Source organism: Heteronotia binoei, chromosome 9 (assembly GCF_032191835.1).
Source record: "Heteronotia binoei isolate CCM8104 ecotype False Entrance Well chromosome 9, APGP_CSIRO_Hbin_v1, whole genome shotgun sequence".
Classification (NCBI taxonomy): domain Eukaryota; kingdom Metazoa; phylum Chordata; class Lepidosauria; order Squamata; family Gekkonidae; genus Heteronotia; species Heteronotia binoei.
The window spans coordinates 27,071,974-27,097,940 of NC_083231.1; the positions used below are offsets into that span (position 1 = coordinate 27,071,974).

Genomic DNA, 25,967 nt, shown 5'->3' on the forward strand with positions numbered 1-25,967 from the left:
ACAGCTTAACGCAGTGATACTCACTATTCGCATATTTTCCCATCACCATTTATATTTTTCATAGGCAGTAGGTAGTTTCCCCTTTTGTGCTGCTACACTTTTTTGCAGGTTGTTTTGAGGAACTGCCTTTTCCTTTATCTTGTTAGTGTATACAAAGTTACAGGATCTCAGAGCCCTGTTTGAGGGGAAAACCTTCGCTGTTTTTCCAAAACAAATCTCCGTGCCCCCCCTCCTGTAACTTTCCTTGCAAGGGGGAAAACATACAGTTACCTCAGTGTTTTCCCTGAAGGAGCTTTGATGCAGAAGGAAGAAATTAACATGTTTCCTAGGGTTGCCAAGTCCAATTCAAGAAATATCTGGGGACTTTGGGGGTGGAGCCAGGAGGCTCTGGGGTGGAGCCAGGAGACGCTAGGGGTGGAGCCAGGAGCAAGGTTGTGACAAACGTAATTGAACTCCAAAGAGAGTTCTGGCCATCACATTTAAATACCTTCTCTCCATTACAAATAATGAAGGATAGGGGCCCCTTCTTTGGTGACTCTTAGAATTGGACCCCCTGGTCCGCTGTTTTTGAATCTTGGAGGGTATTTTGAGGAGAGGCACCGGATGCTATGCTGAAGGTTTGGTGCCTCTACTTCAAAAAACAGCCCCCCTAGAGCCCCAGATACCACCAGATCAATTCTCCATTATACCCTATGGAAATCGGTCTCCATAGGAAATAAAGAAGTGGCCAGCAGACATTTCCCTTTTCCCGGCCCTGCTTTCTGATGACTCTGAAGCGGGGGGAGAGCTCCAAACTGAGGGATCCCCTGTCCCCACCTGGGGATTGGCAACTCTAATGTTTCTTATTCAGAACAAAGGGACATGTGAATGCAGGAGGAGGAGGAGGAGAAGCCATGGTAGCAGCATCAGATGAGAAAGGTTGCTGTCGTTTGCCCACCTGGAGCAAAGGTGTGTGCCTCTTTGGAGAGAAGCTGCTACAGTCACTTCAAGGGATGGAAAAGCAAGTGGTGATGCAGCACAACAGGAAGGGTAGAGAGGTGCTATTAAATACTGTTGCCAACCTCCCATTGGGGCCTGGAGATCTCCCGCTATTACAATTGATCTCCAGGCAATACAAATCAGTTTCCCTGGACAAAATGGCTGCTTTGGAGGGTTGACTCTATGACTTTGTATCCTGGTGTTGGCAACTCCAGTTTAGAAGGGTGTAACTCTGCTTAAACTGACCCTGAGGCCTTCATCTGCAACGTGAAGATAATAAAGGAACAATTCTAAACAGATCTACTTGGAGTTCAAAAGGTTAACTTTACTCCCATGTAGGTAGGTACAGAATGCCAACTGAGCATCCTCATGTGTTGGAGAATAATGTCGGTGATACACTTTAAAGCAGGGGTATCAAACATGTGGCCCAGGGGACGAATCAGGCCCCCAAGCAACTGACTTCATCTGCTTCTTTCTTCCTCTCTTTCTTCCTCCTGCAATTACAGCTTGCTTTGCAAGGCTTGCTAAATTGCACAGCAGCGACAGAGCAAAACCTGGAGTGAATGAGGCTCCTTTCTTTTGGAGGAATAGCTTGCTTTATCAGGCTCTCTCAATCACACAGCAGAGCTACTGAATCAAGCCTCTATTCCATGTATTGGCTGAGGCTCTTCCCCCTCCTGGTCCCCTGGGGAAGGAAGGAAAGAGCCAGAGGTTCCTTTGCCCAGTTCCCTGGATCCCATGGGAGAGTTACAAAGTAAGCACCTTTAAGACCAACAAGTGCTAATGTCTTAATCATGTTTTGTTTTAGTTTTTTTTTAAGTCTTTACTTGTGTTTGTGCCCTTTATAAAGTTAATATCTCTGCTATCTGTTAAATAGAAACACACATGGCCCCGCCGACAAATGTCAGATCAAGCCCTCAAAACAAATGAGTTTGACACCCCTGTTTTAAAGTGCTATATAGATGCTTAGTAGTGTTATTGTTACAATTTTAGACTTGGAAAAGACTGTGAAATAGGGTTGCCACCAGGTCTGTGTTGGAAAATACCTGGACACTTCGGGGGGTGGATCTAGGAAAGGGTGGGGTTTGGGGAGGGGAGGGGCCTCAGCATGGTCCAATATCATAGAGGCCACTCTTCAAAACAGGTGAGCTGATGATCAGTTGTAAAAGTGGAAGATTTCCAGGCCCTGCCTGGAGGCTGGCAACTCTACAGTGAAATGATGGTGGAGAGCAGGGATCATATGGTAGAAAAATAGGTGGTGGTGGTGCTCATCCAGGGATTGTTATGCAGCTGCACCTACTATTCAATGGACAAGGAGGTGGAACTCTCAGAAAGGTTCAGGAGCTGTGCTTCTGTGAACTCCCACTGAATCGGAGGCCTGGTGGGGAGTGAGAAGTGCTGTTTGAAGAAGAAATCCAAGGAGGTATGTTTTAAGTCCTTGGGCTTGTTTAAAGTAACTCTTAGGGTTGCCAAGTCCAATGCAAGAAATATCTGGGGACATTGGGGGTGGAGCCAGGAGATATTGGGGTGGAACCAGGACCAAGGGTGTGACAAGCATAAGTGAACTCCAAAGAGAGTTCTGGCCATCACACTTAAAGGGACAACATACCTTTTAAATGCCTTCCCTCCATTGGAAATAATGGAGAGGGGCACCTTCCTTTGGGGCTCATAGAACTGGACCCCCTGGTCCAAACCTTTTGAAACTTGGAGGATGTTTTGAGGAGAGGCACTGGATGTTACACTGGTACCTCTATCCCAAAAAACAGCCCCAGATACCCACAGATCAATTCTCCATTATCCCTTATGGGAATTGGTCTCCATAGGGAATAATGGAGTGCCCATCAGACATTTCACTCCCCCTTCCTGCTTTCTGATGATCCTGAAGTGGGGGGAAGGGCCTCCAAACCAGGCAATCCCCTGCCTCTACTTGAGGATTGGCAACCCTAATAACTTTTTGGATCCTGGCCAATATAGCCATTCAAAAGAGAAGAGGCCATAACATTTCCCCCTCCCCAGTTGCATAATAATGCAAGGAGGAATTAGAATAATTAAAAAAAATCTTGGAGGGTGGGTGCTTCCTCTTTTAGGTTTTTCATTTAGTCGCAAGTTCTGAATACGATTACCAAAGTCTGATTGCCTATTGTGCAAACAGTTGTGTTTTGCTTAAAGTGATAGGATTGCTTTGAGGCTTCAAAGTAGGGGATGGGTGGGGGAATAACGTAAAATGGGTGGGGCGACTTGATAACTCGCCTTGCCTACTTTATTTGGGGGCTCATGGTAATTATCAGGCAGAGAGGATTTTAAAAAAAGGCTTTCCTTATTGGTTCTCATCTAGTTTCTCTTTTTGTTCCTTAAAGAAAAATAAAGAAGTGGTGTCAAGTCAATATGATCATACATTTCTTTTACCAAGCATGCTGGTGAAAACAGGATAGAAATAGTGTTGGTTTCTCCACAGAAGCACGTCCTTTCCTATTAATTCCAGCTATGGTGTGGTCTAGGTGAGTACATTTTAATCCTTTATCTTACATTTGGGATTTATAGTTTTCCAAGTAAAATACATCCTTCCTTCCTATTTTAACAATAAAAATAGGTTAGGAACTGCAAAAAGTTGTTTTGGGAATGGCAAGGAGTGGAGAAAGTGAGATTGTCAAAATGGACAGTGGTAGTTATTCTGGATTAATTGTTCCCAAGTCAAATGGTATGGATTTGTACAGGTGGTCACTAAATTCTTTCATTTATTTATTGAGATATTTATGCTTCTTCTCTTCTCCTGAAGGCGAAGAGACATTGGTTTACAATGTCATTCACCCCTCCTACCTTACCTATGTGAGGTAGTTGCAGAAGGGTGCTGTGTCGGTCTGCAGTAGAAGCAGCAAGATTTGAATCCAGTAGCGTTTTGGAGACCAACAAAAAATCTTCAGAGTATTCACTGCCACAGGAGGTGGCAACGGCTACAAGCATAGCCAGCTTCAAGAGGGGATTGGATAAAAATATGGAGCAGAGGTCCATCAATGGCTATTAGCCACAGTGTGTATATATACAAATTTTTTTGGGCCACTGTGTAACATAGAGTGTTGGACTGGATGGGCCATTGGGCTGATCCAACATGGCTTCTCTTATGTTCTTATAGGCTTTGAGAGTCAATTAAATAGGATTGCCAATCCTAAACTGGGGGCAGGGGATCCCCTGGTTTGGAGCCCCCTCTCTGTTCAGGGTCAAGTGTGAGGGGGAGTCCTCTGGGGACTCCATTATTCCATATGGAGATTGGTCTTCATAGGGTGTAATGGAGAATCAAACAGTGGGTATCTGGGGCTCTGGAGGGGCTGTTTTTGAGGTAGAGGCACCAGATTTTCAGCATAGCATCTGGTGCCTCTCCTCAAAGGAGCCCCCAAGTTTTAAAAAGATTGGGCCAGTGGGTTCAGTACTATGAGTCCCAAAAGAAGGTGCCCCTATCCTTCATTATTTCCAGTGGAAGGAGGGGATTTAAAAGGAGTGTGATTCCTTTAAATGTGATGGCCAGAACTCTCTTTGGAGTTCAATCATGATTGCCCCAACCTTGCTCCTGGCCCCACCCTCAAAGTCTCTTGGGTCTGCCCCCAAAGTCCCCAGATATTTCCTGAGTAAGACCTGGCAACCTTAGAGTCAAAACTCCCTTCAGCAGACTGGCACCTTAGACAGAGAACAACAAGATTTTAAGGGTACAAGCTTTCGAGAGTCTGCCTTGACTTCCAGAAGTCAACTTTGGTTGGTCTCTAAGGTAGTTCTGGACTCAATTTTACCTGTGAGCAGTGTTCCCTCTAAGCTGCAGAGTCTTGTGAGCAAACAATCTACTTTGTGAGCTACTGGCATTAAAGTTGTGAGCTACTGCATAAATTGCTGTACTTAGGGGTCATCCTTCCTGAGCTAAGACAAAAATGTGTGAGCTGGAAGCTAAACATCTGTGAGCTAGCTCACACTAAGCCAGCTTAGAGGGAACACTGCCTGTGAGGTCAGTTAGTCTAGGAAAAGAATGATTGTCTGAAAGCCAACTGGCAGGTTGAGCTTCTACTCTGACCCTAACGACTACACCACACCGGTTCAGCTTGGTTCAGCTCTCGTGCCCTCAGTAGCTGGACATTCAGAAATGTAGCAAGTAAAATTGTTCTCTCTTTGTGTGAAAATGTGCATCTTTCAGACTGCCATTAGAGACAGGAGGGCTAGTAACTCCCCCTAACAAAGCTGGAGACACTTGGGGGAGGGGAGCAAATAAGGTTTAAAACTAGTTAATAATTGGTTTCTCTGACAACCTGAGGGATTTAAGAGGGTGAGTCAGCAAACCTGCATAGCAAACAAAACAAAAACCCAAACCACCAAATTCTGGTACACCATGACAGGACAGGACAGAACAGAAGGGGGGGGCAAGGGGGAAGCTTAATACATAGTACTTTTTCCTCTTGTCTGCCAATGTTGTACATCACTGCAGATTCAGGATTTTTGTTGGTCCCCCCCCCCGCCCCCTTTTTAAAAGAATTAAGGTATATTTACTGTGCCAAAATGAGAAGAATGCTCAATTGGTCTTTAGCCAGCAAGGGCTCAGTGAAGAGGGTAATATTTCAGTTCTGATTTACGGGAAGTTGTTTTTTTGTTGTGAGTAAAAAATCTGGTTTGGTGAGTTTGTGGGCTGGGAGTAGACAAGAGACAGCCTTGCTACTGCGAGGGAAAAGAACTGATGGGGAGGGGGGGGGGAGGGAGAACAGGGACAGGCACATAACATTTTCCCTGAGAGTCACACAAGTTTTAGCCTGAGGTCTCCTCCAGCCCTCCTTCAGTCAGTAGGCAGGAAAACTTCACTTCTGGAAGCGGAATAGCTTAACTTTAATGCAATATGTCTAGTCAGGAATTTAGTCTAAGAGATTGCCTCTGATTAGCACCATTTTAGCACTTTTGGAATGTGTGCTTTGGGCCAATAAGAAGGCCGGATTTTTGCTCAGCTGGTTCCACTAATTGTAAGTTTATCTCTGGGCACATTTTCAGTCTTCAGAAAATTCCCAAAGGCCAAGACTGAGCCGAGAGGGTTAAGGCTGAAAGAGATTTCTTGCAGCGAGTGGTATTGGAGGGAGTTGCTCAACACTTCTCATTTGAGCAGGCCGCTACAAAAAAAAAAAAGAGTATGAAGATGCATTAGGTTGCAGACCAGAAATTCTTCCGTCTTCTTTGAACGCTGCTGTATCTAGGGACTGACTTCAGACGTGCTATCCAGGTAGGTAAATTTTGCCCGTGCCATCTTTCTGTTTTTGGTTCTGCCTTCTTAAACTGTACCTTCTGGAGAGCACAAATGAGTTTTGCAAGTGTTTGTGATTTTTCAAAGAAAGAAACCTGACATATTAGGCTGACTTGTTTGATTTAAGCCTTAATAATTTACAAGTGAATAAATCCATTATTGTCTTTTCTCCTTGGGAAGGCATATGGGCGCAACGGCAACTCTAATTTCACCAGGAATCAGTAACTGCATTGGTTGTGGAAAATACTTTTGCAAGTGTATATCTATGTATATACACACACACACCATATGGAACATCCTCAGTGCAGTTCAGGGCTGTAACTGGAAATGAGCAAACCTGATTCCAGGTTCAGAGTTGGATCTTACGCATAAATAGGAGCCTAGTGGTACTTTTTAAAAACAAAAAATATATACATTATTCCAGGACAAAATTTTGTGCAGACTAGAGCCACTTCCTCAGATGCTAGGAGTTCATCTTTAATGTGCTACTGTAACTACCTTTCTAATATTATGATTCTGCACATTTTTACTGGAAAGTTAACCCTGTTACGTGTAGTGGTAAGTATGAACAAGATTTAGCCGAAGTCCTCTGTCATCGTTTAAGATTTAAACATGGCAGGATTACCCTGCACACCTGTGCTGGTTGGTGTAAACGGCAATGACTTCCCACAATCCTATATATGCAGTTAGGTGGCAATATTATGGTTACTCAAGAGCAAACCACATTGGTATTTGCAGCCAAGAGCATATGCATACAACGTCATTGTGAAACTCCATTGACAGCAGTGGGATTGAAACAGCCATTGTGCAGATTTTGGCCCCTATGGGCGGAGGGGGGGGCTGTTACTTTGTCCTGTGGGGGGGGAGCTTTCTCTTTGTTTGTCCTTGGAAAACTGCAATTTGTTTCTCATTTCCAAACTGAAAACATGATTGGGAGAAGTAAAGTACGTTTTTGTGTGTTAGTTTATCTTTTATTTTACCCTGCTTTGTTAGATTTCCCGCAGTCATAATGGGTGGATCTCTGTGCAGAACTTGGCTGTCGAGGTGTTTTGAATCTAACAGTAGTGTCTTTTTTAAACCTTCTCCTTTTTTTCTTCTCTCCCTTTGAGTTATCTTGGACAGTCACACAGTATGTGCTTCAAAGTTCAGTTTGAGCGCACATGATTTTTAAGGGGAAACAAAACCGTTTGCGCTCCTGCAACAAACATGTAGCAAGTTAGCTAGGGTTCTGAGTATTTCCCAGAGAATCTGCAGCCTTCTCTCCCTCCCTGCCCCCCCTCCCAAGTATACATGCAAAGGCTGCAGGTGCCGGATTGCAAGGGTGAAAGGTCGTTTGTGGTATGAAGCAGAGCCTGGTTTAAAACCGAGTACAATGTATGCTGTGAAAAAAGGAAAATAAGATAAGAACAGAAATATGTTGGTTATGGGGATAAAAAAAAATCTTACTGGATTCTTGTTGAACGTCTAGCAAGCATTACGTTTCAAGTGAAGTTGCTTTCTTCAGATAATTGGGAGAGAAAAACATGGCTTCCAAATTTCTCATATTTCCCCCTCATATTTGCATAAGTTAGCAGAAGTTCAGCTGCAGCGGCCCAAGCCGTCTGGAGAACTTGGATTTAAAGTGTAGATGCTTGATCCTTCACTTGGGTGAAATCTCTATTCAAAACATTGCATGCTGGTGCAATTTTGTATATATATATATATATAATAGATTTTTGTATTTCAGGCAACAGCTCAGTGCATGCAAGAACACACAGAAAGAGACACACTGAGCTGCTGCCTGAAATACAGGGGTGGCCAAACTTGCTTAATGTAAGAGCCACATAGAATAAATGTCAGATGTTTGAGAGTTGGGAGGGAGAAGTGGAAAGAAAGCAACTTTAACTTTAAATGAATTCTCTAAACTGCTAGCTGGCTTGGCTTGGATGTGTTTTAAAGAGAGAAATGTAGCCCCTGAGCCAAAGTTTGGCCATCAATGGGCTATATTCTTATGCAACCCACCTTCAGCCTCAACAGACGGAGACAAGTGATGTATGAAGCAAAGAAATAACATCTCACTGCATGTTAGGAGGCCCCCGTTATTGATTTCTCCCCATCCACACCTGTTTGCCCTGGTTTAGTGGGGTCATAGGCAATGCTTCCTCTAAGCTGTGGAGTCTTGTGAGCAAAAATTCTACTTTGTGAGCTACTGGCATTAAAGTTGTGAGTGAGCGATTTGGTTACTGCATAAATTAGTTTTTGCCATCCTTCCTGAGCTAAGACAAAAATATGTGAGCTGGAGCTGGAGGCTAAAAAACTGAGCTAGCACACACTAATTCAGCTTATATGGAACAGTAGCAATTAATGATGGTGTAGATGCAGACGTCCTCCAAGGAACTTTCCTTCCATTTAAGTTGTCCTTCCTCCAATGGGAGAGCCGCTTTGGTGTAGTGGTTAAGTGTGCAAACTCTTATCTGGGAGAACTGGGTTTGATTCCCCACTCCTCCACTTGCAGCTGCTGGAATGAATGGCCTTGGGTCAGCCATAAGTCTTGCAGCAGTTGCCCTTGAAAGGGCAGCTTCTGTCAGAGTTTTCTCAGCCCCACCCACCTCACAGGGAGTCTGTTGCAGGGGAGGAAGGTAAAGGAAATCGTAAGCCGCTCTGCGACTCTGATTCAGAGAGAAGGGTGGGGTATAAATCTATGGACTTCTTCTACATCAGAGTAAGGCTTTAAACATTGCTCCATAGAATGTTTGGATGGGCATGCACATTTAAAACACATGCAGTCAGCTGTACATATCCAATAATGAGACCCTGAGCCAATAAATTTAAAACTTGGGAATCAAAGAAATAATTTAACACACATCTCTGTTTGTGAAGGTGTATTCACATGGCTCAATTCTTTTACTCTGACCAGAAAGTCAGCCTTCTTAAAGGGTTCACTGTGTACCTGGGAAAGTTCAAAAATAATGTCTGGGTGTGTAGTAAACTTCCTGCAGGGGGGGAGGGGGACAGGTTCCATGCAGATTACTGTGACCATCTGACGGAGAAACTTGGTTCTTGGAAATGAACCCAGTGACACCCGAAGGGATGTCATTTTTCAAATGTCGAGTTGGCATGAGAGTGAAAGCTGAGATGTCTAGATTCCTGAGTTGCATGCTTCCCAAAAAAACTGACAAACCCCTCTCTTCAGGATTTTTTGACCATTTGTTCTGCTAAGTGCTGGTAAAAAATATAGCAATCATCATATTAAAAATACTTTTGATTTGTTTTAAAAAGGTGTTACTTTGAACCAGCAACCAGCAAATTGTGTATCTGTGTTCCCCTTAATTCAGATGTTAGATGTATCCCACAAGCCACCAGTCTGTGAACATTAATGCCCTTTTATCCTTTTATTTATCCATGGAATAACTTCAACCTTAGATTGGTTTACATCAGAGGTTCCCAAACTTATTTGGCCTAACGCCCCCTTTTCAGAAAAAAAAATACTCAGCGCCCCCCTGGAAATCTTCACCTCTGACTAGTGCAATAGGAAGGTGCCACCACCCAGCTGCTTTCAACCCAAAAGCAGCAGGCAGTGGTAAAATGGGGTGCTCTTTGGAGGCTTCCTTGGAAGCCTCCCACAAGCACAGGCAACTTTGCCCTGCAAAGAAAAGAGGTGGCATGGTAGCACCGCCTGGAGCTCTTGGCTTGCCTGCTGGCTGGCGCGATCATGTCATATGGGAAGGGGGAGTAAGGGGGCACCCAGCATAATCCTCTGGCAGGGTGGCACCCTAGACAGTTGCCTATCCCACTTACTCTCATTCACTGGTCCTGCAGAAGACACTCTGTGTCTGGGACATTGTAGTTGGTTGAAATCAACAGAAGCAACCACCTGGTGAGGAGAAAGCTACAGGTTGGAATTCTAAAAAGAAGTTTGTGCAATTAACTCAGTGCTTCCACTGTCCTGACTTGAACTGTATTGCTGAGAGAGAAACTGCAAGCAACCTTGAGAAGTTGCTAGTTATAGACTATTGTTTTTTGTTTCTGTGTTTCTTGTTTATCTTTACACCTCTATTTTTTTTATTCCGTCTTGTAAATAAACTGCATCCTTCTTATATTTTAATTGGAAGGAGTTCTGGTCCTCATGACTAGTCTAACTGAGTGAATTTGCACTAAGTAGCAGACAAAAAGGAACCCTCTATTTTTGTGAACTGGAATTTTTCTCAAAATTAGAAATTCTGGCTCAATTCTTTTACTCTGACCCCTCTTCTCTTCTCGTCTCGTCTCTTCTCTTCTCTTCTCGTCTCTTCTTCTCCTCTCTTCTCCTTTCTTCTCTTCTTCTCCTCTCTTCTCTTCTCTTGCCTTGCCTTGCCTCCTTCCTTTTTGCTTCCACAGCCCCCTTATTTTTATTCACCACCCCCCAATTGCACCCAAGGCTACCACTGCCCCCCTGGACCATTCCAGCGCCACCCAGGGGGCAATATCGTCCACTTTGGAAAACACTAGTTTACATTCTTAGTTCCGCTATGACCTTTTCTTAAGCTTTTCTTAAGAGATTTTAAATAAATTTCCTCTGGATCTATATGAAATGACATTATAGTCGGCGACTTTTGTGACTTCAGTGATTTGGATTAATTGGGTTAGGTTTCATTGGCTCTTATTACAAGATCTATACTGCTGATTAAAAAAAAAAAGGTAAAAGTAGTCCCCTGTGCAAGCACCAGTCGTTTTCTACTCTGGGGTGATGTTGCTTTCACAACGTTCTCATGGCAGACTTTTAACGAGGTGTTTTACCATTGCCTTTCCCAGTCATTGACACTTTTCCCCCCAGCAAGCTCAGAAGGCTGGAAGGTTGAGTCAACCTGGAGCCGGCTACCTGAACCAGCTTCTGTCGGGATCAAACTCAGGTCGTGAGCAGAGGGCTCTGACTGCAGTATTGCTGAACATAACTTTAGGTGCATCTGCAACCTCTGTGCATGTATTTTAGCTGCAGAAATGGCAATGGAAAAATATAGATTGATGCTGAGAATGCTCTCTCTTTGAGACTGGAGATGCCTTCCTCCCAGAATGCCCTTAGCCATGGAAAGATGGGGAAAGAACAGATACGAGATGGGTACCTAGGATTACCAATCCCCAGGTGGGGGCAGAAGATCCCCCACTTTGGAGGCCCTCCCTCCACTTCAAGGTCATCAGAAAAGGGGGGGGGGGAGCAGGGCCAGATTAAACCCCGTGGAGGCCCCTAGGCAGTCAAACTCTTGGGGACCCCCTCGCAAATTGTCTTGGAGTTGGAGAGTCCGCCCTGTTGCCTGCTGCCCCTGCTGCAGCCTTCTCAAAAGCCCCTTTGACAAAGCTACGGGGGAGAGGCAGAGAGGCAAACTTGGTGATGATGCCAGCAGCAGCTGCACCAGGCAAGTCAGGCAATGAATTGTTCAGTTGCTGGCTGTGCGTGCAGGTTGGGAGGGCTGCAAGCAGGGGGAAAATGGGGGTGGGGAGGAGCCAGCCCAATGCCCTAAAGGCATGGGGGCCCATTGGCCAGTGCCTACTTGGCCTAATTGTTAATCCAGCCCTGGTGGGGGAGAGAAATGTCTGCTGGGCACTCCATTATTCCTCATGGAGACCGATTCCCATAGGGTATAATGGAGAATTGATCCATGGGTATCTGGGGCTCTGGGGCGGGGCTGTTTTTTGAGGTAGAGGTACCAAATTTGCAGCATAGGATCCAGAGCCTCTCCTCAAAACACCCTCCAAGTTTCAAAAGGTTGGACTAGGGGGTTCAATTCTATGAGCCCCAAAAGAAAGTGTTCCTATCTTTCGTTATTTCCAATGGAGGGAAGGCATTTAAAAGGTGTGCAGTCCCTTTAAATGTGATGTCCAGAACTCCCATTGGAGTTCAATTATGCTTGGCACTCCCTTGCTCTTGGCTCTACTCTCAATGTCTCCTGTTTCCACCCCGCAAAGTATACTGGTTCCACCCCCAACATCCCCAGATATTTCTTGAATTGGACTCGGCAACCCTATAGGCACGTCTTTTTTCATTTCCTGTGTGTTGTATGTTAACCCTCCATCCTCAGTATTATGGCCCTGGTCAATATTTTTGCAGCTAAAATACAATCTAGGGATCTGATCATGTATTCCCAAAGTCCTTTGTACTTCAGCTCTTTACGATTCCTCACTCCAAAACTGTAATCTAGTAATACTTGATTAGAATGAACTAGTGGGACTTGAGTAAAAAGCTCCCTCTGTTATACAGCCATCCCCAAAATGGGTACCCATTTGCTTCTTCCCAAAAGTTTCTCTTCTCCAAAGCAAACAGCCAGTCCTGGCTGTCTCTCCTTTCTCTAGAGCAGGAAGTGATTCAGAGGAGCTGAGGAAGCGTTACTTTTGCCTTCAGGAAGTACCCATTTTGAAACAGCTGCTGCCATCATAGGAGGATGCTTGGCTTTTAACAGGGATGGCCAAATTTGCTTAAATGTAAGAGCCACATAGAATAAATGTCAGATGTTTGAGAGCCACAAGACAAGAAGGAAGGAAGGAAATAGATGGGGAAAGAAGTGGTAGGGAAAAAAGCAACTAACTTTAAATGCATTCTGCAAGCTGCCAGCTGGCTTGGCTTGGAGAAGTGATTTAAAGAGAGAAACGCCTTCTCCAAGCCTGCTGACTCGGTAGCGGGATTTCGAGAGGCATACAATATGTGTGAAAGAGCCACATGTGGCTCCCAAGCCACAGTTTGGCCACCCCTGGCTTAGAACCTTCTAATGTTTTGCAATTGGTCCTGGCAGCCATTTGGTTATAGCAACTACCACTGGTTCTCAAAATTCCAGAAGAGTGTACAATTTCAACAAGATTGGAAACCTCTGCGGTACTCCAGTATTTAAAGGCAGTGTAGCAGCTACATTGTCAGACTAGGACTGGGGAAGGGTTGCGAGATCCTCTTGCCAATCCAGTGAGGGCATTCCCAGGATGGGTGGGGATGTTGCACAATCTCCCTAATGTAATGACATTACCTGGAAGCAATGCCATTGTGTCAGGGATGTTGGTGAAATTCTATGGGTTTTTTGCCCTCAAAACCATAGAGTTTGCCCAAATACTAGAACATCCCTATGCAACATCCCTGTGTTGGGGGTGGGTTTTCTTATGTCGGTAAGCTGGCCAGCAGCGAATTGAAGCCCCCCAAAGTGGGCAAACTCCAGCTGGGACCTGGGGGCTGGCAACCCTGGATCAGGGAGACAGAGGTTCCAAATCTCTAATCTCCCCAAAGGTGAGGGATGGTGGCTCAGTGGTAGATCATCTGCTCGGTAAGCAGAAGGTCCCAGGTTCAATCCTACGGCATCTCCAACTAAAAAGGGTCCAGGCAAATAGGCGTGGGAAACCTCAGCTTGACCCTGGAGAGCCACTTCCAGTCTGAGTAGACAAGACTGACTTCGATGGACCCAGGGTCTGATTCAGTAGAAGGCAGCTTCATATATTCATATATTGCCCGTTGAACTTGGGTCAGTCACAGATTCTTAGCCTAACCTACCTCAAAGGGTAGTTGTGAGGATAAAGTGGAGAAGAATAGAACAAAGTAAACCACTGGGGAGAAAGGCAGAGTGTGAACAAAGTAGTAAATAACCAAGATAGGTGGATAAGAAAAGAAGGTTGCATTCCTGAGCACATCTACTAGGAGGTAAAGCCCATCTACCAGAAAGTAAAACCTTTTAAACGTGGTTGGATTTACTTCTGAGTAAACATACTTGGCTCAGGCTGTATGCTTGCCAGCCCTATATAGCACTTTGTTGGTCTTGCAGATGCCACCAAACTCAAGCTTTGCTTTGTTGCTTCTGACCAACCACAGACCTGGATTTGTACTAAGTATATGTATATCTTAAGTTAAGAGAGTTTTTATGTGAAATCTGCTTTTACTGCACTTCATATTGTGACATCTGTCACATGGATAGGATGTGTACACAATCATCTTATTCCCCCCCCTCCCATGCAATTTAGGGTTGCCGTAGGGTTGCCACAACATTAATCTGTCCCCCACATTGTAATAAGTCAAAAAATTAGGGTTGCCAGGTCAAGAAATATCTGGGGACTTTGGGGGTGGAGCCGGGAGCAAGGTTGTGACAAACGGAATTGAACTCCAAAGGGAGTGCTGACCATCACATTTAAAGGGACTGCACACTTTTTAAGATGTCTTCCCTCCGTTTGAATTAATGAAAGGGGCACCTTCTTTTGGAGCTCATAGAATTGGACCCTCTGGTCCAATCTTTTTGAAACAGGGTGAGTGTTTTGAGGAGAGGTACCGGGTGCCATGCTGCAAATTTGGTTCCTCTACCTCAAAAACCAGCCCCCCAAAGCAGAGCCCTAGATACCCACGAATCAATTTTCCATTATACTTTATGGAAATCGGTGTCTATAGGGAATAATGAACTGTCCAGTAGACATTTCCCTCCCCCGCCCCCCACTTTTTTTACTCTAAAGCAGGGGAAGGGCCTCCAAACCGAGGGATCCCCTGCCCCCACATGGGGGTTGGCAACCCTAGGTTGCCAGCTCTGTTTTGGAGAAATCCTGGAGATTTGGGAGGGCAGCCTGGGGAGGTCAGGGCTTGTGGAGTGAAAAGACTTCTGGGGGGGGGGGTGTAATGCCTTAGAATCCACCCTTCCAAAGCAGCCATTTTCTCTGGGGAAACTGATCTCCATAACTTGGAGATCAGTTGTAATTATGGCAAATCTCCAGCCATCACCTGGAAACTGGCGATTTTAGGATTCTTATTACGGGTACACCAAGCTCCTGCCGTCTTTATCAAGCCAAAGTCTTCAGTGAAAACGCGAAAGCTTTTGGTGATACAGTGTTCAGTCAAACATGAATTCTTCTTTCTCAAGACAATAGAGGGAGCATTTACGGGAAGTTCTGTTGTATATATTTCTTTCTTGACCAAAAAAAGAAAAGAAAAGAATTACTCCTTTTAAAAAAAAAAAAAAAAAAGGGAGAGAAGATTTAGTTAGTCCTCCCCCCATGGTCAATGAGAATAATCAAGATAACAGAACAATGTCCTCCTTGTGTCGGCCTAATCTTATCTGCGAATGTTGGTTTTCCACATTCATTTTGTCTGAGGTGGATTGGATAGAGTCTACCATGTTTCTGTAAACATTATTATCAGTATTCTTCTTCTTGGGTTTACATCTCCTTTGTAATGTTTATGATGGAATTGCGAGTGGCTTAAGTTGGAACCCCCGTTTTTAAATAGCACTCCTGTTTAGCCAGTTTTCTAACATTCCAAGTGTCTCTCCCCAACTCTCCCCCCCACCTCCCTTCCTCACATTCTCTTGGCAATCTGAACAGAAGAGTTAGCATTGTGTAGCATTCGGGGGTGGTTATTTACTGGATTCCTGGTCAAGTGGATTACTCCACTTTTGCTGAAAGCACACAAAAAATTCTCCAGGCCACTGTGTTCTTTTATCACCATACAACCATCCAATAACAACTCTTTGGTTTTCTATTTGAGGGGAGGGAGTGGAAGTAGGAAATCTGGCTTCTGTGTGCCAACCCTTTGCTTTGCCAAATCAGCATGCTTGCTTTAAATGATAATCCTAGTCTTTTGGTATTTCCTTTCACCAAATGTTGAGTTTAAGAACCTACCTGGCACATCCTTCCCTCCAAGCAAGGAGGGGGTTCATTTAGAGTTAATTTTACTATGGGCCATTAGTGGCTCCCAGGGCATTTTTGGTAGAAAACACCCAGCAGGAACTCATTTGCATATTAGGCCACACACCCCTGGTGTCACTATTGTTCTGCACAGGGCTTTTCTGTAGAAAAAGCCCGGCAGGAACTCATTTGCATATTAGGCCACACCTCCTGACACCAAGCCAGCCGGAGCTGTGTTCCTGTGGGTTCCTGCTTAAAAAAAAAAACCTTGGTGGCTCCTGTACAGGATCGAATGCAAAGTCATTGCAAATGAGACCAAGTATATTGCATTTGTCTTTGTTTTGTTGTGCTGTGTGTGTTACGCGGGGTCAAATCACTGCTGATTTCTGGCAGCCCTATGAATTAATGACCTCCAAAACATCTGGTCATTCACAGTCTTGCTCAGGTCTTGTAAACTGAAGGCCATGGCTTCTTTTGTTACATTAGTTTCCTTGAATCAGTGTGAAAGCTGTCTGCTGGTATACTGAACTGGTATGGAGAAGGGATACCAGCCTCCAGGTGGGACCTGGGGATCCCCCAGAATTACAGCTCATCTCCAGATTACAAAGATCAATTCTTCTGGGGAAAATTATGCTTTGGAGGGTGGTCTCCAGAGCTTTTTTGTAGCAGGAACTCCTTTGCATATTAGGCCACACACCCCTGATGTAGCCAGCCCTCCTGGAGCTTACAGTAGGCCCTGTATTAAGAGCCCTGTAAGCTCTTGGAGGATTTGCTGCATCAGGGGTGTGTGGCCTAATATGCAAAGGAGTTCCTGCTACAAAAAAAGCCCTGACTGTACTGCAGTCCAAGCTCTGCTCATGACCTGAGTTTGATCCCAGCAGAAGCTGGGTTCAGGTAGCCGGCTCAAGGCTGATTTAGCCTTCCATTCTTCTGAGGTCAGTAAATTGAGTACTCAGCTTGCTGGGGGGAAAGTGTAGATGGCTGGAGAAGGCAATGGCAAACCACCCTGTAACTCAATAACAAAAGTCTGCCAAGAAAATGTTGCAATGTGATGTCACCCATGGGTTGGTGATGACTTGGTGCTTGCACAGGAGACTACCTTTACCTTTATTAATACCAATTTGGTTGTTACCGATAATATTATAATAATAGCATAAATATAGGTATTGTTTGAAACGTTATACTTTATGAAATAATTACACACTTAAGATTATAAAAGTTGCCTTTGATGTACATATAAACTTTATTATCTTTATTTTTTTAGAAATGTTTTTAAAAATACTCTTGGATTTAAATTTGACCATGATAACGGTGATAATTGTTATGATGACAAATGTTAAATTTTAGTAACAAGCTTGGTATGTAGAAATTACTGAATACTAGGTATTTTAAATGCTTATGTTTCATGCTTACTCTGATGCCATTTGTCCTTATGATGAACAAATAACAGATAAATATACTTATAATTCCCCCCTTCCTTCTGTTCTATTCTGTACCCTCATCTCAATTTATAATAATAAAAAATATTGAGAAATATATAAGCCAACTAATAAGTTATTTTCAGTTTCACAAGCTTTCACCTGCTTGCATGAACACCTTCCTCAACCAACTTTCCCATGTAAAAAGATTTGCAGTGAATTAATGCAGCTTATATGAAAAACAGTGTATAAAAATTAATTGCAAATGCCTTCAGCTAAATGACTGGTGTATTTTATTGCTAAGAATCCAGGATTTTAATGATGCATGATGAATAAGGCATAAAATAAAGTTTACCAGGTAGTGAAAATAATACCTATGGTTAATTTCTTCAGAAGTTTAAATTTTATAACTCTCACCAGTATTTTTTTTTTTAAATAGTCTAAGGGTACAACTAAAGTTAAGTGCCTCCAGGTTGAGTTGGTTTCAGTGTGGGTGACATCCTTATATTTATAAGCACTGTGTATTAGTAATTTTTAAGAGTTTTTATGGGCAGATTTTTCTGTGGGCATGAGACAGTAGTGCAAGTGCTTGCAGCCCACCTTGAAGTCAGGCAGTGGTGTAGTGCCCACTTAGAATAATAGAGTTGGAAGGGATCTCCAAGGTCATCTAGTCCAACCCCCTGCGCAGTTAAGGAAGTTCACAGATACCTCCCTCTAAATTCACAGGATCCGCATTGCTGTCAGATGGCCATCTAGCCTTTGTTTCAAAACCTCCAAGGAAGGAGCGCCCACCACCTCCCGAGGAAGCCTGTTCCACTGAGGAACCACTCTAACTGTCAGGAAGTTCTTCCTAATGTTGAGCCAGAAACCCTTTTGATTTAATTGGTTCTGGTCCTACCTTCTGTGGCCACAGAAAACAATTCTACACCATCCTCAATATGACAGCCCTTCAGGTACTTGAAGATGGTGATCATGGCACCTCTCAGCCGCCTCACTTGGATTATGTACAGTCTCTCTTCTTGATGCTTTAGTTCCCCTTTCCTTTAAGTAGGGGATCGGAGAGGGAGAGAAGCCAGAGGTTCTAGTCTTGTGAAGGAAAAGAAGGAGCTGCAGCTGGTCTTGTCTATAACAGGGATGCATTTTGAGGTCCACATTAACTTAAGTGAGCCTGCTTGCAGTGATTTAAAAAAAAAATGAATTTCCCCATGTTTGAGCCCAGTTTTTCCTTTCTTTACTCAATGATGCCCACCTGTCCCACCCTTTCTTTATGGATCTGTATGGTGCACAGTTCCTTCTTTCTGGGTACCACTCCAGATCTTTTTCACCATGTTTCTGTGTTGCTGTACCTGCTTCTCTTCTCTGCACCTCACCCCAAGTCTCCCTTTTCTGCATCTGATCCTACTGCCCAATGGTGGAAAGGTCTGTCAACCTGCAGCCAAGTTATGGCAACCTTGTAGGGTTTTCAGAGCAAGAGACAGATGGTTTGTCATTGCCTGCCTTTGTGTTGCAACCCTGGACTTCCTTGGTGGTCCACCTTGCAAGAACTAACCATGACTGACCTGCTCCCTAGCCCTCTCTACATACCCACCTCTATTGACTAATTTTCCCAGGGCTTTTTTTTGTAGAAAAAGCTCAGCATGAACTCATTTGCATATTAGGCCACACCCCCTGACACCAAGCCACCCAGAACTGCGTTCCTGTGTGTTCCTGCTAAAAAAAAAAACCTCCTGAATTTCCCCCCTCTGCATTCCTATCTCTGTGACTTTGCTTTTACTTCTATTATTGATGTGTGTATTTTCTTCTTCGTTAAAAAACAAAACAGCACTGATTCACCACCCTATAAGGTGTCTTGCTACTCTGTCGCTGCTACCTCTTTCTCTTCTTCATTAAGTTCATGGTAATAACAAACAAGGCTTTCAACTTTCCCAGCCAGTCACACACTAAGTGAATCTAGGTTGAAAGTGAGCTGTGTTGCTTAGCTGGTGGACTGCTCCAGGTTAGAAAAATTGGCGTCGTTTGTCTTTGAATCCAAGAAGCATCATTCTCCCATCCTCATCCCCAGAGCTGATGAGGCTTACAGTGGATGTTTGATATTCCCCCCAGAAAGCCACTGTTGGGAATAGGCCAAAATCAACATCATGGACAGTATGTGACATACATATGGCCTCCTCCAAGGTTCCTGTTTGAAGGATGTGAAGAGAAGCCTTGGCGTGGCACTGTTTGAAGGATGTGAAGAGTGCCCTTGGCGTGGCACTGTGTGTGTTTGGGGTCATGACCACTGTGGCATAGGATTTTTAAGAGCCATCATGGTATAGTGGTTATGAGTGGTGGACTCTAATTTAGAGATGTGGTTTGATTCACCACTCCACCACCACAGGAAGCCTGCTGGGTCAGTCAAAGTTTTCTCAGAACTCTCTCAGCCTGACATATTATGTATAATTAGATATTAATCTGCTTACCCCATGAATATTATATAGTACATTATATTAGTGATATGAGGACTTATTTTGTCTAATCGGGCATTAACCTATTTAACCCATGAATATGATATAACACTATAAGATCAATGCTCTAGGACAAACTGTGAAGTGAAAGAGGATTGATTGATTGATTGACCAGTTACATATTTATCTTACATATCACAAGAAACCATCAACCCACCCACCTAGACACTTCCATTACAGCTTCAGGCCCATTAATTGTTGGTGCTTGCTGTGGAAGAGGGGGGAAGGGAAGGAGATGGTAGTCCACTTAAAGACTCTGTGAGGTAGAGAAAGGAAAGGAAAGGCCCCTGTGCAAGCACCAGTCATTTCCGACTCTGGGGTGACGTTGCTTTCACAATGTTTTTATGGCAGACTTTTTACGGGGTGGTTTGCCATTGCCTTCCCCAGTCATCTACGCTTTCCCCCTAGCAAGCTGGGTACTCATTTTACTGACCTCGGAAGGATGAAAGGCTGAGACAGCCTCGAGCAGGCTACCTGAAAACCCAGCTTCCACCAGGGATCGAACTCAGGTTGTCGTGAGCAGAGCTTAGAACTGCAGTACTGCAGCTTTAAATCTCTGCGCCACGGGGCTCTTGGGGTAGAGAAAAGTGGGATATAAAACCAACTCTTCGGGTGAGGTCAGATGTTCAGAAAATCCCACTATGGGCATGAGTGGAGTCCGGAAGCATGTTGGATTTTAAGTGGTTGTCCAAATGTCAGCATCTGCGAATGGTGGTTAGCTTGTTCGAGTCCCGCATTGAGATGACTGGGGTGCGGACTAATTTGATACTGCTTTAAATCTGGAACAAAATTCTTCTGACGGTTCCTGAGTGGAATTTCTCTGTTTGAACGCTCCATCGTTGGCGACTCGTCGGAAGCGCACCACCGCTTCCTGCCCAAAGCCTTCTGCAAGTGATATCACTGCTCCAGTGAATGAGCGAGCGAATGTTGGCTCGATAAATCATTTACCCGCCCCTATGTCTGGAAACAAAACTCACTTTTGAAAGTAGATGTGAACTAGATGTGAACTGATTTGAATTCCTGGGTTCTTTTCTGCATGCGTAGTGCTCGTGCTGGAAAAGTAGTGCCAACTGACTAGCAAAACTGTTAGTGATCCGACCCATTTAAAAGCGACGCACATCCCCGCCCTCAAGAACGAGGTCATGGTGCGAGGTCTCTCATGGAGAAGGGAGGAGATGCTGGATCTGCTCAATAATGCAGATAGCAGGCATCACTGCACCTGCGCTAATGCAGATTGACGTCTCATGAAACGAGGTCCGGTAGAGCACTCTGATTGACCAGCGACGGGACCCATGTGGGATAGAACGGGAGCCTGGCTGTTGTCTGAACAGGAAATTGGTTGTGCGGATTATAATAGAGGCGCGTTGCAGATGGATTTAATGGTGAGTGTGACCGCAACCTTCTTCTCCTTTTTAGCAGCCCTTATATAATATCGGGAGGAAGAAATCTCCTTTGTAGTTGCTCATTTGGGCCTTGTTTACACAGGTAGCAGAATAAGGTGGTGAAATAGACAGCAGACGGCAGATCACATAGGGGAATATTAAAGAATTAGTACATCAGCTAGGCTGGTGTCTCTATGGTCTAGTCTTTGTTGTTGTTATTGTACAGGGGTACATTGGGAGACATTTGGCCTACAAATGGGATACCTTTTGAACGAGTATTATCCTTTCTGTTCTATTTTTTTGCATGTGTAAACAAAGCCTTGAATATGGCAAGGTACTTTAATGGGATTGGAGATTACCTCATCTTGGAAAATAATTCACTCTTGGATTTACCTCTTACTGCTTTCAAGTAACCGCTGCATTCAAAGTAGCTAAAGACTTCCCCCTCTTCCTGTTTCAAGATAGTGATCTTTAAAAAAAACACCCTGAGATAGGGTTGAAAGCCCCCAGGTGCAGGGGATCCCCAACTTTTGGGGGCTTTTGGTGGAGGAAACCCAGTCCCCAAACAGTGACATCCCCATGCGATATTCCCAATGTGATAATGTCACATGGAAGTGATCTCGTCATGCTATGGACATTGCAGGGGGATGCTCTGGTTTGAGGGTAAAACTCTATAGTTTGAGGACCATTTTACCATAGAGTTTTGCCCTCAAACCAGAGTGTCCCCATGTGACATCCCCAACATGATGTCACATCCATATGACGTCATAGTGACATCACTGTTTGGGAACAGAGCCGCACCCCCTCCCAGAAAGTTCCCTCCCTCCCCCACTGGTGAGAGGTAATGATCTGGCAACCCTACCTGGGGGTCCGCTGGAATTACAGCTCATCTCCAGGTCACAGAGATCTGTTGCCCTGGAGAAAATGGATGCTTTGAACTCTATGGCACTGTACCCCATTGAGGTCTCTGTTCCTTTTCCCACCATTAGACAATGGGGTTGATGAACCATTGCCTGAACAAAGTAGGAATTGACTGACCCCTCCATGAACGGGAGTTCTGGTTTTGTATCTTTGCCAAAAGCTTTCTCTGTACCATTGCAGAGAGTTTGGGGGTTTCCTAGTTGACCCTGACAGCCTGCCCTGAAGGGTGGGGAAATGCATTTCAAAACAACATTTCTAGAAATTGGCACTTCCCTCTGAAGGCTGTACAACGTGACCCGAGAAAAGGAAGGCGAGTTTATATATACTTTGTTATTGACTAGGTTGCTATACTGTTTTTGCTCATCGCTCAAAGCAGTTTACGATTAAATAAGCAAATTGAAACCAGCCAGAACTCTGACATATTACATTGACAAAGTTAGACATCATTAAAACGATGTCAGTGAAACACCCACCTGAACAATAATCTTACATTGCTACAATCTCCTTCCCCTCCCCATTCTCAATATTCTTCCCCATTCATAAGTGAATGTTCCAGAATACAGTTGATATTTTCAAATTAATGGCATTTTGCATACACACACAGGGCTTTTTCGTAGTGCTCACCAGTACTGAGTTCAATCCTTTTTTTTTGGGGGGGGGGGGTCCTCCCCAATCCCACTTTTCATGTGTCAACCCACTCCATTTAGCCAGAGAAAGAGAGAGTGGACCCTCAGGAACAGCCTAAAGGGGTATAGGTGGGAATTGGTGCAACCTTAACTATAAGGACTGGCAGGGCCAGTTCAAGACTTTGGAGTATCCCAGGCAGAGAGTGCCCAAGGGCTCCCTTCCTCCTCCTCTGAACATCTTTGAGCCCAAATACATCCCCACCAGCCGTGTCCTTCCTTCCCCTGCCTGTTTGTGAGCCCTCCCACTGACCACCTGCCACACCTCCAATGGGTCACCCCTGCCCCCCCAGCCACCGATCAACTGGCCAATGGGAGGACTTGCTAGTAAAAAGAGGGAGGCCTAGGACATGTTGCTGGCATCACACTGGAAGTGATGTCATCATGCCAGCGACTTCCAAGTGACACTCTAGTATCTGGGCAAAAACTTTATGGTAGAAGCCAGTTTTACCATAGAATTTTTGCTCAAACATCAGAGTCTCCCAGAAGTTGCTGGTGTGATGACATAACTTTTGGTGCCTTTTTCTTTCTCCTGGTAAGTTCTCTCCCCCCCGCCCTCCAATCCCCTGCCAGTTGCCAGGAGGTGCCCAGCAACCCTAAATGCTGGGCAGGTGATAACACTGTCATTGTGCCACCAGTGCCACCTGCACTCCCTTCCCTGGCAGTATGTGGGTCCTGCCAGAAACTTCAGGCTTTAGCAGCTATCCTACCTCAGTACATGCTGACATCAGCCATGAGAACTGGCACCCTCTTTGTGTATATGTATAATGTGTGCATGTCTACAAATTTGTGTCCTGTTCTTATGTATGGCTCCCAGTGATGTCCCATTGAAGAGCTGATGAGGTGCATGCTTGGTTTCACCAGTATAGAAATCATCTGGTGCCTCATGGGGACCCACAATCCACTTTGCCTGATGAAACAAAGTGTAAAGTCACTGCCTGAGCAACAAGATGTTCATGATAAAATAAATGAGGGGGGTATAATTCATGCAAGAATATCAAATCAGTCAGTCCTAAGGGAAATCAACCCAGACTGTTCCCTGGAAGGCCAGATGCTGAAGCTCAAATACTTAGGACACCAAATGAGAAGGGAGCACTCCCGGAGAAGATCCTGATGCTGGGAAAGACAGAAGGCAAAAGAAGAAGGGGACGGCAAAAGATGAGATGGCTGGACAGCATTATTGATATAACTAACACAAATTTGAGCAGACTTCGGAGGATGGTGGAAGACAGGAGGGCCTGATGTGACTTTGTCCATGGGGTCGCAAAGAGTCGGACTCGACTGTGCGACTGAACAACAACCGATCACTCATATCAAAGCACAGAAACATGATTTTACACTGGAATGAATTGTGATGCAAAAAGCAATCGCAACCTGCGTCTTCAGTGCAGGCTGCTGGAGTTCAGGAGCAGCCTCAGATAAATGGTTTATTTGCTGTGCACGGGTATATTTATGTAGTGTCTCTCCCCGCTCCCCCCCCCCCCCCGTTGTAAGCTGCCTTGTGAGGAAGTGGGATATCATCAGTATGGTAGGGAAGAGAAGGTAGCTCAGTGGTAGAGCATCTTTTTGATAAGCAGAAGGTCCCAGGTTCAATCCCTGGCATCTCCAACTAAAAAGGGTCCAGGCAAATAGGTGTGAAAAACCTCAGCTTGAGACCCTGGAGAGCCGCTGCCAGTCTGAGTAGACAATATTGACTTTGATGAACCGAGGGTCTGATTCAATATAAGGCAGCTTCATGTGTGTGTGTGTTCATAACCAGTCCAGCAAAGTGTAGAATGCTCAGACTGCTTTGGGACATCACAAATAATACATTGATGTATGTAACTCCTTAATGGTAGAAGCCCTTGACTCATTTCCTCCCTTCCTCTTTCCCTTTCAGGTGGGCACATACTGATGAATTCCTGATTTAAATTCATGAAGATAATTATTCTTTGCCCTTGCTTGCCATGGTGGCTTACAAAAGCCTGACTAGCAGCACCAGTTAAAAAAATAAAACAATTAAGAACAACAGTTTCAAAAGGTAGGCATGTTGGTCTGCATTCAGCACCTCAGAGACGAACAAAAGTTTTAGGATATCAGCTTGCCTTGTCCCTCATAATGCCATCATCCCACCTTCACAAAGAAGGCACATTGATACAAAAAAAAAAAAAAATCCCAACGAAGTATTGGCTAATGGTATTGAGACCAGTTTCACACTAGACCTTTAATCCTGGTTTAGCCCTGTTCCCAAACTGACATTCTACGTTAGAATCATAGAAACCAACTCTATGACTCTGTGGCTGATTCCACACTAACGTTGCTCCGCGCCAAGACAGGAGGGCCTGACGTGACTTTGTCCATGGGGTCGCAAAGAGTCCATATTTGCTGTGCAAATCACGGGTTTTCCCCAAGCAAAATGGCAGCTCCAGAGAGAAACGGGAAGCCTGACACGGAGCAAGGTTAGTGAGGAATCAGCCTATGATTCTATGATTTTAGTGTAGAATGTCAGTTTGGGGACAAGGCTAAACCAGGATTAAAGGTCTAGCGCAAAATTGGTCTGAGAGAGGAAAAGATCTCAGGGCTCTAGTGGGTAGCTCAGTGGAAGTGCCAATACAGTGGGCTGCAGAGATGAAAAAGGTGAAATGCTAGAGGATGTAGTGATGGCCATTTAAATAAGCAGCTTTAAGAGAGGACTGGATAGATTCCTGGAGGAGAAGTCTATCAATGGCTACCAGCCGTGTTGACTCAGGGGAGCCTCCACATTCAGAAGCATGAATCCTCTGAATCCCAGAGCCAGGAGGCAACACCAGGGGAAGGCCTTGGCCCCTCTGCCCTGTTGTTGGCCATCCAGAGAAACTGGTTGGCCACTGTGTGAGGTAGGATGCTAGACAAGATGGACCATTGGTCTGATCCAGCGAGGCTCTTCTTATGTTCTTAAGGCAGCATCATGCTGTCAGCTTTCCCCCCTGCTTGCTGAAGTAGACCATGCCAATTCCCAATGCCTCTTTTAGTCAAGGGTTCAGGAGCTGTCTGCTCACAATACTTCTACAGCCACAGTTACCAAATGGAGGGGGCACAGAGGAGGAACTGGACTTTGCCTTTCAGTTGTAGAGACGTGTTTATGATTTATCTGCACCATGCACAAGAGTAGAAACCCAACACATTATTAATAATGTACAAAGATAAAAAAAAGAATAGTCCCCTGTGTAGCACCAGTTGTTTCTGACGCTGGGGTGATGTTGCATCACAACATT

General features: G+C 44.7%; 1 protein-coding gene across 2 annotated transcripts in view; it reads left to right on the forward strand.

The window, feature by feature from the left end:
- The first annotated feature begins 2,129 nt into the window (after window positions 1–2,129).
- Window positions 2,130–25,967, forward strand: part of RBM47 (RNA binding motif protein 47) — a 114,163-nt gene continuing 90,325 nt past the window's right edge. The window contains exons 1-2 of one of the 2 annotated variants that reach the window (XM_060246344.1): window positions 2,130–2,401; window positions 3,336–3,476. In XM_060246344.1, the coding sequence (XP_060102327.1) occupies window positions 3,463–3,476 (14 nt within the window). In that variant the 5' untranslated portion in view covers window positions 2,130–2,401; window positions 3,336–3,462. Of the gene's footprint in view, window positions 2,402–3,237; window positions 3,477–25,967 lie in introns of those variants that run through there. The other variant, XM_060246343.1, reaches the window with a different exon arrangement.